Genomic DNA, 17,773 nt, shown 5'->3' with positions numbered 1-17,773 from the left:
GCGGTTCGACATCGAGATGTCGTTCTCGCCCACATGGAAGTTCTAGGGTTAAGGCTGAACTCCAAGAAAAGCGTTCTTTCTCCATCTCAGAGAACCACCTATCTAGGAGTAGTTTGGGATTCGACCACGATGCGGGCACAAATGTCTCCCGCACGGGTACAGTCAGTCCTCAACGCAGTCGCGAGAGTCAGACTAGGCCACTCACTCACTGTGAAGCAGTTCCAAGTTCTGCTAGGTCTCATGGCAGCAGCGTCCAACGTTATACCTCTTGGCCTGCTGTACATGAGGCCTTTACAGTGGTGGCTCAGGACCAAAGGGTTTTCCCCGAGGGGCAACCCGTTCCGTATGATCAAGGTCACGCGGCGCTGCCTTCGTGCCTTAGACATATGGAAGAAACCTTGGTTCCTGTCTCAGGGCCCGGTGTTGGGAGCTCCATGTCAGCGTCTGACACTAACTACAGACGCCTCCCTCACCGGCTGGGGAGCGGTCATGAGTGGCCGCTCGGCCCAAGGTCTGTGGAGCGCACGCCAACTGTCGTGGCATATCAATCGCCTGGAGATGCAGGCAGTGTTTCTAGCTTTGAGACACTTCCTCCCAGACATCAAAGATCACCATGTGTTGGTACGCACCGACAACACATCGGTGGTCGCTTACATCAACCACCAAGGAGGTCTGCGGTCGCGCCCCTTGAACAAGCTGGCACACCAGATCCTCATGTGGTCCCAGGGAAAGCTTCTCTCGTTAAGAGCAATGTACATTCCTGGGCATCTCAATTTGGGAGCAGACGCCCTGTCGAGGCAGGGGCTGAGGCCCGGGGGATGGAGACTCCACCCAGAGGTGGTGGAGGCCATTTGGAACAAGTTTGGCAGAGCCCAAGTAGATCTATTTGCGAGCCAGGAGACAACACACTGTCCCCTTTGGTTCTCTCTGACTCATCCAGCTCCTCTGGGGCTGGATGCTATGGTACAGGCGTGGCCGAGGCTCCGCCTGTACGCCTTTCCCCCGATCGCTCTGCTCCCGGGAGTTCTGGAAAGAGTACGCCGGAATGGAATTCGCCTTCTACTAGTGGCCCCATTCTGGCCAGGTCGAGCTTGGTTCTCGGACATAGTCTCCCTCCTAGACGGCCCCCCGTGGGAAATTCCTGTCAGGAGGGACCTTCTCTCACAAGCGGGCGGCACGATCTTTCACCCCCGCCCGGAGTTGTGGAAGCTGAGGGTGTGGCCCCTGAGGGGGCACATCTCTTAGCTTCAGGTCTCTCAACCGAGGTTGTTGAGACCATACTCCAATCCAGAGCTCCCTCGACGAGGAAGTTATACACCGGGAAGTGGAATATGTTTGTCCTTTGGTGCACGCAACACCACATTGACCCAGTTCACTGCCCAGTAGGCTCAGTGCTGGACTTTTTGCAAGCCCGCCTCTCGGCCGGTAATGCACACTCTACGTTGAGGGGCTACGTGGCGGCTATAGATGCCTTCCATGCTCCCTTCGGCGCCACCTCCCTCGGGAGACTTCCCCTGGTATCACGCTTCCTCCGCGGTGCGCTGAGGCTGAGGCCCCCGATGCGCTCTCGTGTCCCTACTTGGGACTTGGCCGTGGTACTTGAGGCTCTCTCTAACCACCCTTTCGAGCCTATTGAGGACATCTCGGACAAGTTGCTGTCCTTTAAAACAGCCTTTTTGTTGGCCATCTCTTCCCTCAAGAGAGTGGGTGATCTTCAGGCCCTTTCAGTGGCCCCCTCTTTTCTAGACTTTGCACCTGGAATGGTCAAAGCGTTTCTGCACCCCAAGACGGGCTACGTGCCCAAGGTGCCCTCTGCTGTACCGCGGCCTGTAGTGCTTCAGGCCTTCTGTCCTCCTCCCTTTAAAGAACCGGGACAACGGAAGCTTAACTGTGTGTGTCCAGTGCGAGCACTGGACACATACGTCCACAGAGCTGCCCTGTGGAGGAAGACGGACCAATTGTTTGTTTGTTTCGGTCCTCATAACAAGGGTCTTCCAGCTTCTAAGCAAACTCTAAGTCGGTGGATCTCGGATGCCATTTCCTTATCATACAAGTCCTTAGGCCTTCCCTCTCCTTTGGAAGCCAAGGCACACTCTACCCGCAAAGTTGCGGCCACCAAAGCTTTCCTGTCAGGTGTCTCCCTGCAGGATATATGTAACGCTGCGGGCTGGTCCACGCCACTCACGTTTGTGAGGTTCTACGAGTTAGACTTCCCTCATACCCCAGGCTCTCAGGCCTTACTTTCTGAAGCCCCTACCACGAGTAGGGCCCTTTAATGTGGGGTTCCCCCCCCCCTCTGTTATCCTGCTTGTCAGCAGTTGTTATCTCGGGCTACTTTCGCCCTATTTATCTACGAGCTAAGGCTCTCTCTCTATCCTGCTTTTCAGCAGTTGTTATCTCGGGCTACTTTCGCCCTATTTATCTACGAGCTAAGGCTCTCTCTCTTCCTGCTTATCAGCAGTTGTTATCTCGGGCTACTTTCGCCCTATTTATCTACGAGCTAAGGCTCTCTCTCTATCCTGCTTATCAGCAGTTGTTATCTCGGGCTACTTTCGCCCTTATTTCTACGAGCGAAGGCTCGCTATTACTCTGCCTCAGGGCACTATATCTCAGGCTACTTTCGCCTTTCTGCCTACTAGGCAGCCATTTTTTGGGCATACTGCCCCCCTTTTCTGCTACACATTCAGCAGGTCTTTGAAATTCTGGTGGCGTGGGTATATCGTTCCCAAAGCGTGGTGACGCAGCTCGACGTTCCCGAAGGGGAACGCCTCGGGTTTCGTATGAAACCCTAGTTCCTCGAGGGAACGAGACGCTGCGTCGCCTTCCACAATTTCGGCATCCCTGCAGCGCTCCTGGTGGCAGAAGCTGCCGGCTGCATTCACCGCATGTGCTTTATAGTTTCCTGGTTCATGACGTCACCCCGCCCGTGACGTCACAGCGCGTTTTCCTATTGGACTGATTAGACACGTGTTTCAGAGCGTGGTCACGCTGGGGGCGTTCCCAAAGCGTGGTGACGCAGCGTCTCGTTCCCTCGAGGAACTAGGGTTTCATACGAAACCCGAGGCGTTTTAGTGCACGTGCTAAGCATGCGAAAACCTTACTATGAGGGAAAAACTTTGATATTGTCCATAGGAAATGTATGTTTTTGTTCTTACAGCAGAATACGTGGAAAATCGGCTCGTTTCAGTTTCAGTGTTAAAGGTACTTTTTTTTCTGTCTGTTGGCTACTACAATTTTGACAGATGTTGAGATAATAATGAATACTTTGATCTTTAATATTTGTTTTAAAGGATTCTGGGATCACTAGACGACTTCTAATGAGAAAACAAGGTAAGTTAATCAAGCTAACTAATCAAGCTATGGTAGATTTGTACTAACATTTAGGCTAAATGTTAGCTTAATTTACAGTTTCTAAAAGTACTATAGAACATTAACAATGGTTTTACTACAAAATAAAACCAAAAAAACATGGTTTAACTATGGTAACCACAAATTAACCATGCTTTTGCTACACTAATACTAGTTTAACCATGGTATTTGTAGTAAAACTGCGGTTACATGTTTATCAATATGCCAAAAAAAAACATCGTTACCACACTTAAAACAATAAAAAAAAAAAACATTATTAAATTTGTAAGGGCACGATACCGTGGTAAAATAATGGAAAAAGGTAACGTTAGTAATACGATGTAGCGAAATCATATCTATTTACGCGACGTAACGTAATTTACGTAGAACGTAAACGTAATAGAACGTTTTGTCTTGGTATTTGTGACCACAAAACCAGTCATAAGGGTCAGTTTTGTTTAACTGAGAGTTGTACATGAATAAATAAGCTTTCCAGTGATGTATGGTTTGTTAGGATAAGACGATATTTGGCTGAGATACAACTGAAATCTAAGAGTGTCAAAAAAAAAAATCTAGATATAAGAAAAAAAACGCCTTTAAAGTTGTCCAAATGAAATTCTAATGATCTTTACCTAACAGCCTAATTATTTTTTGGCATAAAAGAAAAATCGATCATTTGACCCATACAATGTATTTTTGGCTAACAGTGCTACTTAAGACTGGTTTTGTGGTCCAGGGTCACATTTGTTAAATAAATAAATACACTTATTTTGTATTTTACAGTATTTAAAGCAAGACACTGCAGGTGAATTAAAAACAACAACAACAACAACAACAACTCTTATATGGTATTCTTATATGGCTGAGTTCTGTAAAGGGCTTATGGCCCTTACGTGGACCACATGTGCCTGATAGATCAAAAGCCATCATTTAAGCATCATTAAGCACCACACCTATTATTTATTTAAAATAACAAATACACAGTAAATCTTAAACACATCTTAAACACAAAATTGATTCACAGACATTTTTAATATGATAAAATTTTAATAACAGAAGTACAAAACAGAATATAACAGAAGTGTGGTGTAAATGTCAAATGAGTAAATAAATGTAACTGCAAACATTATTAAGTTTTCTAAAATCTTAGGTTTAAATATGCAAATGAGGCATTATTTAATGAAATTCGCATACATTTCTAGTGTAAAAATCTAATCTTTAATTTTTTTTTGACATATTAGAGTCAAATGTTTTTACAGAGGGGATTTTGGGTATCTCATATTGTCACTCCATAATTCAGAAAATTCTTAGAACAGACAGAAAACATTCTTCTTTTTTTTTTTCTTTTTTTCTTTTTTTTTTGCCATTTTGAGGGGAATAAAATGTATAAAGTCAAGAAAATTATATATGAACAAATCCCTCTGTAAAAACCTTCAGGATACAGACAGGAATAAAAATGTAAAGTTTGGTGTGTGTAAGAGCTACTGAAGTGGAGATTTATGGCTTAGTATGGAAGAAAAAAATCATTTTGAGAAAACAGGCTTTAAAAAGATGGATTATAATTCAAAATCTATTAACACAAATAGATTCAGTGCTATAAAAGAAACACTTAACAGTGTCTTTTAGGTGTTTTCTTTCCACTAGTCTGAAAAAAAAAAACACTTTATTAAACACCAAAAAGCCCAAAATCTCAAACTTGACAGATGTCTGCAGTGTCTCCCCTAAACTGAATGCTTTGAAATTGTGGTTTAAATTAGTATTTGTTGTAGTTTTGAAGTTTAAAGCGCAGTTTTACACAGAGGCACTAGATGGCGCACAGACATTTTGTGTAAATGGTAAATATGCAAGTGTTTTCATTGACCTCAAACGTAGACAGTGAATTTTTTTCTACAAAAATCTACTTAAATGTTCTATATATGTATTTTTCTGGTCATGTATTAAGGCACATTTCTACTGTTAGGTTAAAAGAAAGTACAAGGTGAAGCAAACTACTGTCTTGTACGAAAAGTGTAGACTTGACAGAATAAGTTTATGTCATGTGTTGTTAAATGTCACTCTTGTTTTCTGAGTTGACATATGAAACTCAGTCTCACAGCGGTCAGACCCGTCAGACAGGTTTGAAAGTTTCTGTTGACTTTTCAATGAACCGCTTATAGCTCAGTGTGTCCTACATGAACATTAGTGACATTGTAGCTCAGGTGAGACACGCTTCTTCACTCTGAGCTCCTGTTAACATGGTCAGCATGATCTGATGAATCTACAAGGTCAAGCAGTCCAAATGAAACCATTAAAAATTCAAAGTAAAACACATTTACAGTAAACAAAATACAAGATCATAGTTATGAATTTAATTATATTCTTTAGTCGCTTTTTGTAAATCTCACATATTTCTCTTCGTATAAATATGTGTTTGTTTTTGAAACGGGATTATGCAATATATGCACAGCAGTGACACAGCATCAGCTGTTAGATGAAAAGGCACCTGTCACAAAAGCATCTTGTTCCTCATATTTTTCTTTTGGCGGCTTAATGCATGGATTACTTTGCGTGTTGAAACCGTTTCAAGGAAAGAAAAAACCCTAGTCATACTCTATGTAAACTTGACTAAACTGAGGTGAAATCTATTAGAATTTTTTTTAATTATATCATTATTACAGTTTGATGTATGAAATATGTGACCCTGGACCACAAAACCAGTCATAAGGTTAAATTTGACAAAACTGAGATGTATACGTCATATGAATACTCAATAAATAAGCTTTCTATTGATGTATGGTTTGTTAGGATAGGACAATATTTGGTCGAGATGCATCTATTTGAAAATCTGGAATCTGAGGGTGCAAAAAAATCAAAATACTGAGAAAATCACCTTTAAAGTTGTCCAAATTAGGTTCTTAACAATGCAAATTACTAATCAAAAATTACATTTTGATATATTTACAGTAGGAATTTTACATAGAATCATCATGGAACATGATCTTTACTTAATTTCCTAATGATTTTTGGCATAAAAGAAAAATCTAAAATTTTGACCCATGCAATGTATTTTTGGCTATTGCTACAAATATACCCCAGCGACTTAAGACTGGTTTTGTGGTCCAGGGTCACATATATTTTGTTGTTTTGTCCTTACAATGCAACTGATAACAGTTTTAATTACACACAAGTCTTAATTACTCATCTTGAATAAGCATCTCATTAGTACTAGTATGACTCAAATGACTGGTTAAAGTTTTGTCAGAGTCATATATGGACTTCTCATATTTATGCATATATTTTTACATTTTTGCAGCTTTCAAGATGTGGGCACTTACTCATAGTGGAAAAGAATTTCTTGAAGATGAATTCTCCCTTTCTGCTCGACAGGAAACAGCTCTGGATCACAATGAAGGTGAGTAAATAATAAGAAAAGTGTAATTTTTGGGTGAACTAACCCTTTAACCCAGTGGTTTTTACCCTATTTGACCTTTTGACCCCCAATTATTCACTACAATATTCTTGGACCTTTCATGTAAAGTAAATATGTAATGTATTTTCTTTAGTAGAAAAAAAAAGAAAAAAAAATAATAATTAGATTTTAATTTTAAAATATCTATGTCAAATTAAACATCTAATTTAATAATAAGATATTTACATTTATAAATTATTTTACTCACAATTGTATAGTAATATAATTATAATTATTGCACATTCCTTGTTACATCTATAATCTATTGTTTGTCATGCATTTAATGAAATATACTTTCTAAAGGTATAATTATGGTTGTATAAGTATTATAAATGCATGAATACATTTATTTAAAAATAAACAAATAAATACATACATACATAGATTAATTATTGAAATAAAATAAAAATAAAAAACATGGAACAATAAGTAAATAAAAGTTCAGATTAATACAAATAAATGTAAAAATAAATACAGAAAATAAAGAAAAAAAGGTAATAAATTCAGGATTAAATTGCATTACAAATGAACTATATTTGTTTTTATCAAGTCATTTATTATTTTTATTTTTTTGTTCTTGTTATTACATTTATTTATTTTTCATTTTCACAGGTTTGGTGATTAAAATAGTTTTATAATGTATTATATACAAGAAAATGTTACCAATTATTTTTTATTGATTTCCATGATTTTCCAGGTCTAAACACCACAATTCCCTTATATATCCACATTTTTAAAACAAACCACTAACCTTTAAAGGTTTTCCAAGAATAAAATGGTTAAGAGAACAAATTAAAATATTGATCTCAATATTAAGCTGTTTTAGCTTGTTTTAAGGCTAAATTTATGTTATTTTAAATTATTTTATTTTAAATATTATTTTAAATTATTTTATTTTAATTATTTAAATTAATTATTTAAAAAATTCTAATTATTTTAAATTAATGTTTTTATGTTATTTTAAATATTATAAAATATTTAAATATTATAAAATCCTTTCATTTTAATTTTTTTTTATTATTATTTTATTTTTAATTATTTTATAGTCATATTGCAGCCGCTGCTTTACCTCAAATCGGATGTCAAACTTAGAACAGATAGAAAACAATGTGGGTTTTTTTAACCATTTTGGGGGGAATAAAATGTTGTATAAAATCAAGCAAATTATATATGAACAAATCCCTCTGTCAAAACCCTCAGAATATACACAGTAATAAAAATGTGAAGTTTGTGTGTAGATGTTGCTGAAGTGGAGATGTATGACTCAGTATAGAAGGAAAAACTCATTTTGAGAAAAAATCTATTAACACAAATAGATTCAGTGTTTTTTAAATTTTATTTACTATAATTTAACAGACAAAGTTATGGACTTGCTTTAAAAACAAAACTAAGTCTATTTGTCATCATCCGTCAAAAACCAGCATTACCGCATAGCATTGATGGACAAAACCCCTCCTATCTCATTCCTGTCAGAAAACCCTTGTACATTTAATCAAACACGCCGCTGTTTCACATCACTTCTGTTCTCGACCGCTGCCATCATGAGGGCTAAACTAGAGATCCTAGCTCTGGTTCTGGGCACCATTGGCCTGGTGGGGACCATCGCAGTGACCGCCATGCCCATGTGGAAGGTGACGGCCTTCATCGGGCCCAACATCATCGTAATGGAGACGCTGTGGGAGGGGTTATGGATGGCCTGCATACGGCAAGCAGACATCAGCATGCAGTGCAAAGTTTACGACTCGCTGCTCATCCTTCCGGCGGACATCCAGGCGGCCCGCGGGCTCATGTGCACCTCCATCACTCTCGCCGTTTTGGCCGTCCTTGTGTCCGTCTGTGGGATAAGGGGCACGGATTGTTGCCATGATGACGTCCGAGGCAAGAACGTGATCCTGTTGGTGGGCGGGTGTCTGTTTGTGCTCGCCGGCCTTGCTACTCTCCTTCCCGTCTCCTGGTCGACTCACTCCATCATCCGAGACTTCTACAACCCGATGGTTGTGGAGTCGCTCAAGAGGGAGATCGGACAGGCGCTGTATTTGGGCTTCGCCACGTTCATGTTCCTGCTGGTCGCGGGGGTGATACTGCTGTGCCGCTATGGTCCCCGTCAGAGGAAGGATGAGGAGGAGAACAAGTCGTACATCCCGGTGGAAAAGGACAAAGCGGGAATGAGCGTGTTGGGACGGATACCCTCTTATGACTCATACCGGAAGAATCAGTACGTCTGACAGACAGAACTGACTCATTTTAGTTTAGTTTTTAGTTTCTTTTTAGTTTTATTTCTTTGCAAGACTGCATTTTTCTTTGATTCTTGACAGTATGAATCAGTGTACTGAATCCTGGTTAACTGGATTAAATGTTCCTCATTAACTACCCAAGTAAACATATGTGACCCTGGACCACAAAACCAGTCTTAAGTCGCTGGGGTATATTTGTAGCATTAGCCAAAAATACATTGTATGGGTCAAAATTATTGTTTTTTCTTTTATGCCAAAAATCATTAGGAAATCAAGTAAAGATCATGTTCCATGAAGATTTTTTGTAAAATTCCTACTGTAAATATATCAAAATGTAATTTTTGATTAGTAATATGCATTGTTAAGAACTTAATTTGGACAACTTTAAAGGTGATTTTCTCAGTATTTAGATTTTTTTGCACCCTCAGATTCCAGATTTTCAAATAGTTGTATCTCGGCCAAATATTGTCCTATCCTAGCAAACCATACATCAATAGAAAGCTTATTTATTGAACTTTCATATGATGTATACATCTCAGTTTTGTCAAATTTAACCTTATGACTGGTTTTGTGGTCCAGGGTCACATATTTAGTCTGTTTAAAGTGTCTAATGATTGTATGTGATTGTAGTTGTGTTTTTGTTATTTATTTATTTACCTAGCTATTTTTTATTTAAGGTGAGTAAATAATGGGACTAAACTAGTTGTCATTGTAAATTTTAAAATATTTGCATTATGTGTAATTTTTTTTTTAAAGTCAAATATTGCATTACTTATTTATTTACTTATAATTAAATGCATTTGTATTAAATATTATAGTAATTAATTGTAGTTCTGTCCTTGTAAGAACTGAAATTAATGTATGTGTCCACAAACTTATGATTTACAAAGCTTAACTTTTTTATGAATAAATATTGCACTATTAAATTAGGAGTAAGACTGAAGAAGCTGTCTGGTAATTTATAAAAATGTCATTATTTATATATATATATATATATATATATATATATATACACACACACACACACACACACACACACACACACACACTACCAGTCACTTGACTTTTTGACTTTTAAAAAATATCTATTAAATAAAAGTATTTAACTTGTATTATTGATGTAATACAAGTTAAATACAAATTGTGCAAATGAATGATTCTCAGTTTGTTTTCATGAAAAACTGAAATTAAGAATTAGTTTTTTTCCATGGAAAAAAATCTTAACTTAAGTTTTTCTGAAAAACAAACTGAGAATCATTCCTTGGCACAATTTGTATTATAAAATAAAATAAATAAACAATATATTGTATTATTTTTTTTTAATAATTAATATTTGACTATTTATAAAATAAATAAGCCAAGTGTGTCCAAGCTTTTGACTAGTAGTGTATATAAATAAGATTTTATTTTATTTTTATAACCAAATAATCTATTATGTATGCTTACTGAAACTACTGTATGGAATTGTAATATTAAATATTACAGTTAACATTAAATGATATTAAAGGATAATTTACACACTAACATTGGTGTTTCTCTCAAAGAAAGCCGATTTGTCTTTTTTTTAATAAATATTGCACTATTAAATTAGGAATAATGCTGAAGAAGCTAAAGAAATACGTGATTTGCAAAAAAAAAAAAATATATATATATATATATATATACACACACATACATCTTTTTTTCATTTTTATAATTAAATACTCTGTTATGTATGCCTATTGAAAAATATTGTATGTAATTGCAATATTGCAATTGTAATATTAAATATTACAGTTAAAATTAAATGATATCAAAGGATAATTTACACACTAGCATTGGTGTCTAAGTTGTGTTTTTCTCAAAGAAAGCTGATTTGTCTTTCATATCCACCTTTTTCTTCCCGTAAGAGTGGGCGCATTTGTAACTACTATATTCTTCTCGTTATTTCCCTGTAGTGGATAATGAACCGGAAGTCTCGCCCATAGGCTTACTTCTGTGTTTAAGAAAAAGGTGGATCGGTTTAAAGCATAACTCTAATTTCAGCATGCTACACCTTTTAGTTTAAAAACAATCGAATTCAAGCAGACAGGACGGAAAAACATGACAAAAAATACTGACATGCTGTCTGCATTTGCTGATTTGTATCTGACATGCTGAAAACAAGCCAGACATTTCAGCAACACCCACATGCGTTTACTGTAAGTGAAACTAAATGTAAACCACACTGATGCTGGACTGCTGTTAGATGGATTAGATATCTACAGATGGAGACTGTGTGTGTGTGTGTGTGTGTGTGTGTGTGTGTGTGTGTGTGTGTGTGTGTGTGTGTGTGTGTGTGTGTGTGTGTGTGTGTGTGTGTGTGTGTGTGTGTGTGTGTGTGTGTGTTTGACACTAAGGCCTCTCAGGTTCCACCTCCATCATTTGTCAGGTTCTAGTTCAGTACCTGGAAATGCTGTGATAGCTGTAACTCACCTGACCTCTCACTGACATACAGCAGCTGAAGGAAACAGCAGTAGATCAGGGACTACATGGGGAATTCAAGTTCAGGAACGTCTTGAGAAAATAAAAAACAAAAGAGTTTCGTTTGACAGGACCAACAGCAAAGGAAAAATCACAAATATGATCTATATCTTGATTGTTTCTACTAGACAGCAGTGAAACCCAATGAAAAGCAAATGTGAACCTGGACCAAAAAAAAAAACAGTCATAAGTAGCATGGGTATTTTTGTAGCGATAACCAACAATACATTGTATGGGTCAAAATTATATATTTTTTCTTTTATGCCAAAATCATTAGGATATTAGGTAAAGATCATGTTCCATGAAGATATTTTGTAAATTTCCTATCATAAATTTATCAAAAGCAATTTTTTAAAAATAGTAATATGCATTGCCAAGAACTTCATTTGGACAACTTTAAAGGTGATCTTCGCAATATTTAGATTTTTCTGCACCCTCATATTGCAGGTTTTTTAAATAGTTGAGGCTGCAATTTTTTTTTTTTTTTTTGAGAAATCCATCTTTAAAGTTGTCCAAATTATGTTCTTAGAAATGCATATTATTAATCAAAAATTTAATTTTTATATATTTATGGTAGGAAATATACAAAATATCTTCATGGAATACAATCTTTTACTTGAAAGGAGTAATTCAGTTTCAAAACAAAAATTTACAGATAATGTACTCACCACCTTGTCATGCAAGATGTTCATGTCTTTCTTTCTTCAGTCGTAAAGAAATTATGTTTTTTGAGGAAAACATTTCAGGATTTCTCTCCATATAATGGACTTCTATGGTGCCCCTGAGTTTGACCTTCCAAAATGCCGTTTATTTGCAGCTTCAAAGGGCACTAAATGACCCAAGCCGAGGAAGAAGGGTCTTATCTAGCAAAAAAGTCGGTTGTTTTCTAAAAACATTTACAATTTATATACTTTTTAAGTATATTACACAGAGTACACACATAGCTAGACAAGATTAGTATTTGAGGTTAAAAAGTATATAAATTGTAATTTTTTTTTTATAAAATTACCCATCGTTTTGCTAGATAAGACCCTTCTTATTGTTATTTTTTGATAATGTGAGCAATAAAATTATATATGTGCATGTTATATTTTTATTTAACTGTCATTTTTTGGTACACCCACAGTGCAGAAAACCTTTTTGATTTGATATTATATTTACTTATTTTTATTTAAATGTGTATATATATATATATATATATATATATATATATATATATATATATATATATACACATTTCAAATCCTAAATATACAACAAGCTATTTTCTGAAGAAAATCATATTTACAAGCCACCTAATGGTAGAATCTAAAAATGCCATCTGTGGGCACGTTTGTTTGAACATTTCAAGTATCACCAGTTTCCTTCAAGCTGTTCATCAGATTCTCCAGGAGCAGGTGAACCAGTCTGTTCACATAACATTAACATTTTTTCTTTTCTGTAAATACTTGTCACCTGGATCTTCCAGTCCCATTTGAGAAACACCACCTTGAAGGAGAGCTGCATTGTATCTGAGTCTGATTCTTTGCATTTTAGTCCAGGCACTTGACCACCATGTCTTACACGGCCGGGTCTTACGCGGCCAAATCCTACGGGGGCAGCGCATACACTGGATATCCAGATGAGAAGTCGGCGAAAGAGGTGTACGATGATCAGGTGAAGCGAGAGAAGAGAAAGAGACGGGAATCCATGTGCTGCGAGGTGGTTGCGCTGATCATCGGCTTCCTTGGACTGATCGGCGTCGCCGCCGTCACGGGCCTCCCGATGTGGAAAGTCACAGCATTCATCGAGGAGAACATCATCGTGATGGAAACGCGTTGGGAGGGATTGTGGATGAACTGCTACCGGCAAGCCAACATCCGCATGCAATGCAAAGTATATGATTCTTTGCTGTTTCTCCCGGCCGATCTCCAGGCTGCCAGGGGTCTTATGTGCGCCTCTGTCGCTCTGAGCACCTTCGCCTGCATTGTGTCGGCCGTTGGGATGCGCTGTACCCGTCTGGTAGACTCCCGTCCCAAAACCAAGCACGTTGTTTTGGTGAGCGGAGGGTGTTTGTTTTTGGCCGGCTGTTTGACCACCATCATTCCCGTGTCGTGGACGGCTCACGTGATCATCCGGGATTTCTACAACCCGTTGTTAATCGATGCCCAACGCAGAGAGCTTGGGGAGGCACTGTACATTGGATGGGTCACTTCAGCTTTGCTTTTTAGTGCTGGGGTGATTCTGCTCTGTCGGCATGCACCACGCACCCAGGATAAAGAGGACATGGCTGCTGTTCTGTATCGGGCCGGATCGGCTCCGTATAACTACTCCTACAGGCCTGGATATGGATACCAGCCTGCGTACGGATACCAGCCCGGGTATAACTATCAACCAACCTACTCCCCTGTCCCAACAATTTATAACCCTCCAAGATACTGAGACACACAGTGAGTGCTGTGCATTACCACTTAAATCTTTGATAGAGACTCCAATAAAGAAGTTGAGCTGACATTCAGAAGAAATCAGGACTGATGGAGCTTCAGTTGATTATATGTGACTGTATATGTGAATATTAGTTTTTACATGCTTGATTTGAATGCATTTCCTCCTTGTCTATATAATAAAAGACTGGTTGTAATTTGCACAGAAATAATATGCAATATGTGATAAAAGTAAAAACAGCAACATGTGGGATATTTCCACACAGCATTTAACTGGCTTAATGTTGACTCTGTGATATGATTGTGTTTGTTTTCCACTTTGTCCATTTTTAAAGCACTGGTTTGATTGTAATTGTATTAAATAAATGTGTAAAAAGAACTGTGGATGTACTAGTTCCTGGTCTGTCATCTTAAAATATTCCCTTCCTGGATTTGACAACATTATTTTTTTTACTTTTTTTTTTTTTAGTTCAGTGTTGGCGGCACTGGTCGAACCAGTTGAGGTGGTTTTCCAGTATGCTTATGTTCTGTTGCTCCACAACCTCAAAACGTCACACCCCTAATGCAAATTTACCAGCAGACACTGACTGTGTGTTTGTGTGACAAAAAGAGACGTGTATATGTGATCTAAGATGTCATTGGAAAAGGTCAATGCAACAAAATAATATTATGATCCAAATTTTCATCTCACTGATGAAAATGAACTAAATACCAGAAGTTTTACAAACACAGTTAATGTCAGCCATCTTGTAGAGACTATAAGCTTTTTTCACTGTTCAAAGATGTCAGCAGTTCTTAATAGTAAAAAGGTTGCTAGGGTGTTGCTATTCAGTTGCTTACATGTTCATAGCAATATGCTAAAAAACAGTCAGCATCAAATGAAATTGCATGCTCAATCATACAAAGCTGCTAAGCTGTTCTGAAGCTCTTTAGCCTCCAGAAACCTCATAGCAACATGCTAAAAACTACTTAGTTTCCCCCCAAGACCCCTTAGCAGCTGCATAGTAAGACCTTGGCAACTGCATAGTAACATTCTAAGAAAAAGTATTTAAAGCCCTTTTGCAGCTGCACAACAACATTCTAAAAACTCTTCAGAACCCCTTTAGCAGCAGCATAGCAACACCCTAGCAACCACATGGTAGCCTTTTATAAACCATGTACAACCCCTTAGCAACTGCATATAAACATTCTAAACAAAAAAGTATTTAAACCCCTTTGCAACCGCACAGTAACATTTTATAAACACCCGTAACCCCTTAACAGCTGCAACATAGCAACACCTTCGCAACTGCATAGTAACATTCTAAAAAAACAAAAACATTTTGAAACTCTGCAGCCGCACGGCAACATTCTAAAAACTACTCAGAACCCCTTAGTAGCATAGCAACACCCTAGCAACCACATCATAACATTCTATAAACCACTCATAGCCCCTTAACCCCCAACTGCATAGTAACATTCTAAAAAAAAAACCATTTAAAACCCCTTTGCTGCTACACAGCTCAGAACTACTCAGAAACCCTTATCAGCTGCAGAGCAACACTCTAGCAACCACTTGGTAACATTCTATAAAACATTTACAACCCCTTGGGAGCTACACAACAACACCTTAGCATCTGCAAAAAAAAACTTTTCAAACCTTTCAATTCTAAAATACTACTCAGAGCACCTTAGCAGCTGCATAGCAACACCCTAGCGACCACATGGTAACATTCTATAAACCACTCACAACCCTCAGCAGCTGCATATCAACACCCTAGCAACTGCATAACTACATGTATAACTGAAAAATTGGTTCTAGGTTGTTTATAGAATGTTACTATGGGGTTGCTGGGGTGTTGCTATGCAGCTGCAAAAGGGTTCTAATTTTTTTTTGGATGTTACAAAGTGGATGCTAGGGTGTTGCTATGGAGCTGTAAAAGGGTTCTACATGTTTTTATGGTGTGGTTGCTAGGGTGTTGCTATGTAGCTTCTAAGGTGTTCTGAAAGTTGCTATGCAGTTGCTTATGTTTTGAGAGGTACTTAGCATGTTGTTATGTGGTTGCTTTCAGTGTTCCCCCTAGAGCACTCTAGAACCATTGTAGCAATATGCTTAAACTACTGAGCATCAAACAGCATTGTAAAAATAATGAAATTATTTGTCTTTAGTGATGCAGACACGCTTCACCATAACTAAAGGTAAAACATCAACGTTAAGCCATCAGCTGACTTCACAAATGTTCTTCTGAACATTTCAGACAGCAATTTAATGAGCCACAACACCAGTGGTGTTAAACATTGACAGCAGTCCAGAGTTGTTGTGTGTTTGCCTGTACGTGGCTGTTCAGTAACCCCCTTCAGCTGTGTTTCCTCACTCAACAGGATCTCTGGCAAAAAAAACTAAGCCTGCTAGGCAAACATCAACACGACTCCTCCTCTTCCCCAAGCGACACAAAACCAGACACAAACACTCGCAGGGGGGATTTGATTTCATAGCAACCTGCGCCGGCGTTCCCTCCCTCCCCTTAGATAGAGGGCGGAGGCTGGAAACAGGTGAACACCTATCAGCTCCCATTCCAGCGGGATGCAAAACCTGAGTCAAAACCAGTCCTCACTCTTCAGGCTTCTGGAATCATGGCGAACGGAGCCCTGGAGATCGTGGGAATGTGCGTGAGCCTGATCGGCCTCATCGGGGCGGCGGCCAGCACTGGGATGCCGATGTGGAGGGTGACAGCATTCATTGGTGAGAACATTATTGTTATGGAGACTCGCTACGAGGGATTGTGGATGAACTGCTTCCGGCAGGCCAACATTCGGATGCAGTGCAAGGTGTACGATTCCTTGCTGGCGCTGACGCCGGACCTCCAGGCCGCTCGGGGGCTCATGTGCTGCTCTGTGGCGTTGACCGGGCTGGGTTTACTAATCGCAATCGCTGGGATGAGGTGCACGGCGTGCATTCAAGGGAATGACCGTGCCAAGCGGATGATTCTGATCATCTCTGGTTGCATGATCCTAGCTGGCTGCTTCTGCTGCCTCATCCCTGTCTCCTGGACCGGACATGCCATCATCCAGGACTTCTACAACCCCTTGCTCATCGACGCCCAGCGTAGGGAACTCGGGGAGGCCTTGTACATTGGTTGGGTGTCGTCTGCCTTCTTATTCGTGGGCGGGTGCATATTCACCTGCTGCAGTGGCCCCCTGGACAAGGGCCCGGATCCAAGGTACATGTACGCCAGGAACCAGCCCTACGTGGCCTATCAGCCACAACCTGTGGCCTACCACCCTCAGCCTCGCTCGGTGTATAGCCACCCGTCCGGACCACCATCATTTATTGAGCAGTCGTACCAACCGTCAAGACAGCAGTCATTCATTCAACCTTCCAGACAGCAGTCCTTCATACAACCGTCCCGACATCCGTCCGCCCGCAGCGCCGTGGCTTATCTCTAAAATCCAGCTGGATGTTTCACAGGCTTGTGTTTTTGCATTTGTGTCTGTTTGTTTGTGTTTGAGACAGACTTCTAACCAAAAGTTTTGAAAAAAGAATATTTTGAAAAATAAAAATTAATGTAAGTTAGTCATACATTTCATTTTCTTTCTCCATCCATTTCATTCTTGGGAATATTTTTGACTAGATTTAGATGTAATTTTTTACTTTGGCTGGAGCAAATGAAAGATTGGTAAGACTAGGAACCAAACTTTTACTAAAACAAAGAAAAGAAAAAAGACTGTTTAGAAACTTTTATAATGTAAAAGTTGGGCCTACATTTCATTTTTATTTTTTGTTCTTTGGAATTTTTTTGACAGAAATTTAATACCATTTCCACTTTGGCTTTTTCAAT

The 17,773-nt window shown here is 38.8% G+C and overlaps 3 protein-coding genes across 3 annotated transcripts; all 3 read left to right on the top strand.

Annotated features, from left to right (window-relative positions):
• The first annotated feature begins 8,337 nt into the window (after positions 1-8,337).
• Positions 8,338-9,021, top strand: LOC141285270 (claudin-4-like). Its single transcript, XM_073818305.1, has one exon. The coding sequence runs from the start codon at positions 8,338-8,340 to the stop codon at positions 9,019-9,021; it is 684 nt and encodes a 227-aa protein (XP_073674406.1).
• Positions 9,022-13,029: 4,008 nt separating this feature from the next.
• LOC141285030 (claudin-8-like) lies at positions 13,030-14,334 on the top strand. Its single transcript, XM_073818067.1, has one exon. It carries the CDS (start codon positions 13,087-13,089, stop codon positions 13,951-13,953), a length of 867 nt encoding a protein of 288 aa, XP_073674168.1. The 5' UTR covers positions 13,030-13,086; the 3' UTR covers positions 13,954-14,334.
• Positions 14,335-16,568: 2,234 nt separating this feature from the next.
• Positions 16,569-17,464, top strand: cldn8.1 (claudin 8.1). Its single transcript, XM_073818071.1, has one exon. The coding sequence runs from the start codon at positions 16,569-16,571 to the stop codon at positions 17,379-17,381; it is 813 nt and encodes a 270-aa protein (XP_073674172.1). The 3' UTR covers positions 17,382-17,464.
• Positions 17,465-17,773: the final 309 nt, after the last annotated feature.

The sequence above is a fragment of the Garra rufa genome, chromosome 14 (genome assembly GCF_049309525.1).
Source record: "Garra rufa chromosome 14, GarRuf1.0, whole genome shotgun sequence".
NCBI classification, from domain to species: domain Eukaryota; kingdom Metazoa; phylum Chordata; class Actinopteri; order Cypriniformes; family Cyprinidae; genus Garra; species Garra rufa.
Note: the sequence above shows the minus strand (reverse complement) of the source record. Positions and strands in the feature narration are given on the sequence as shown.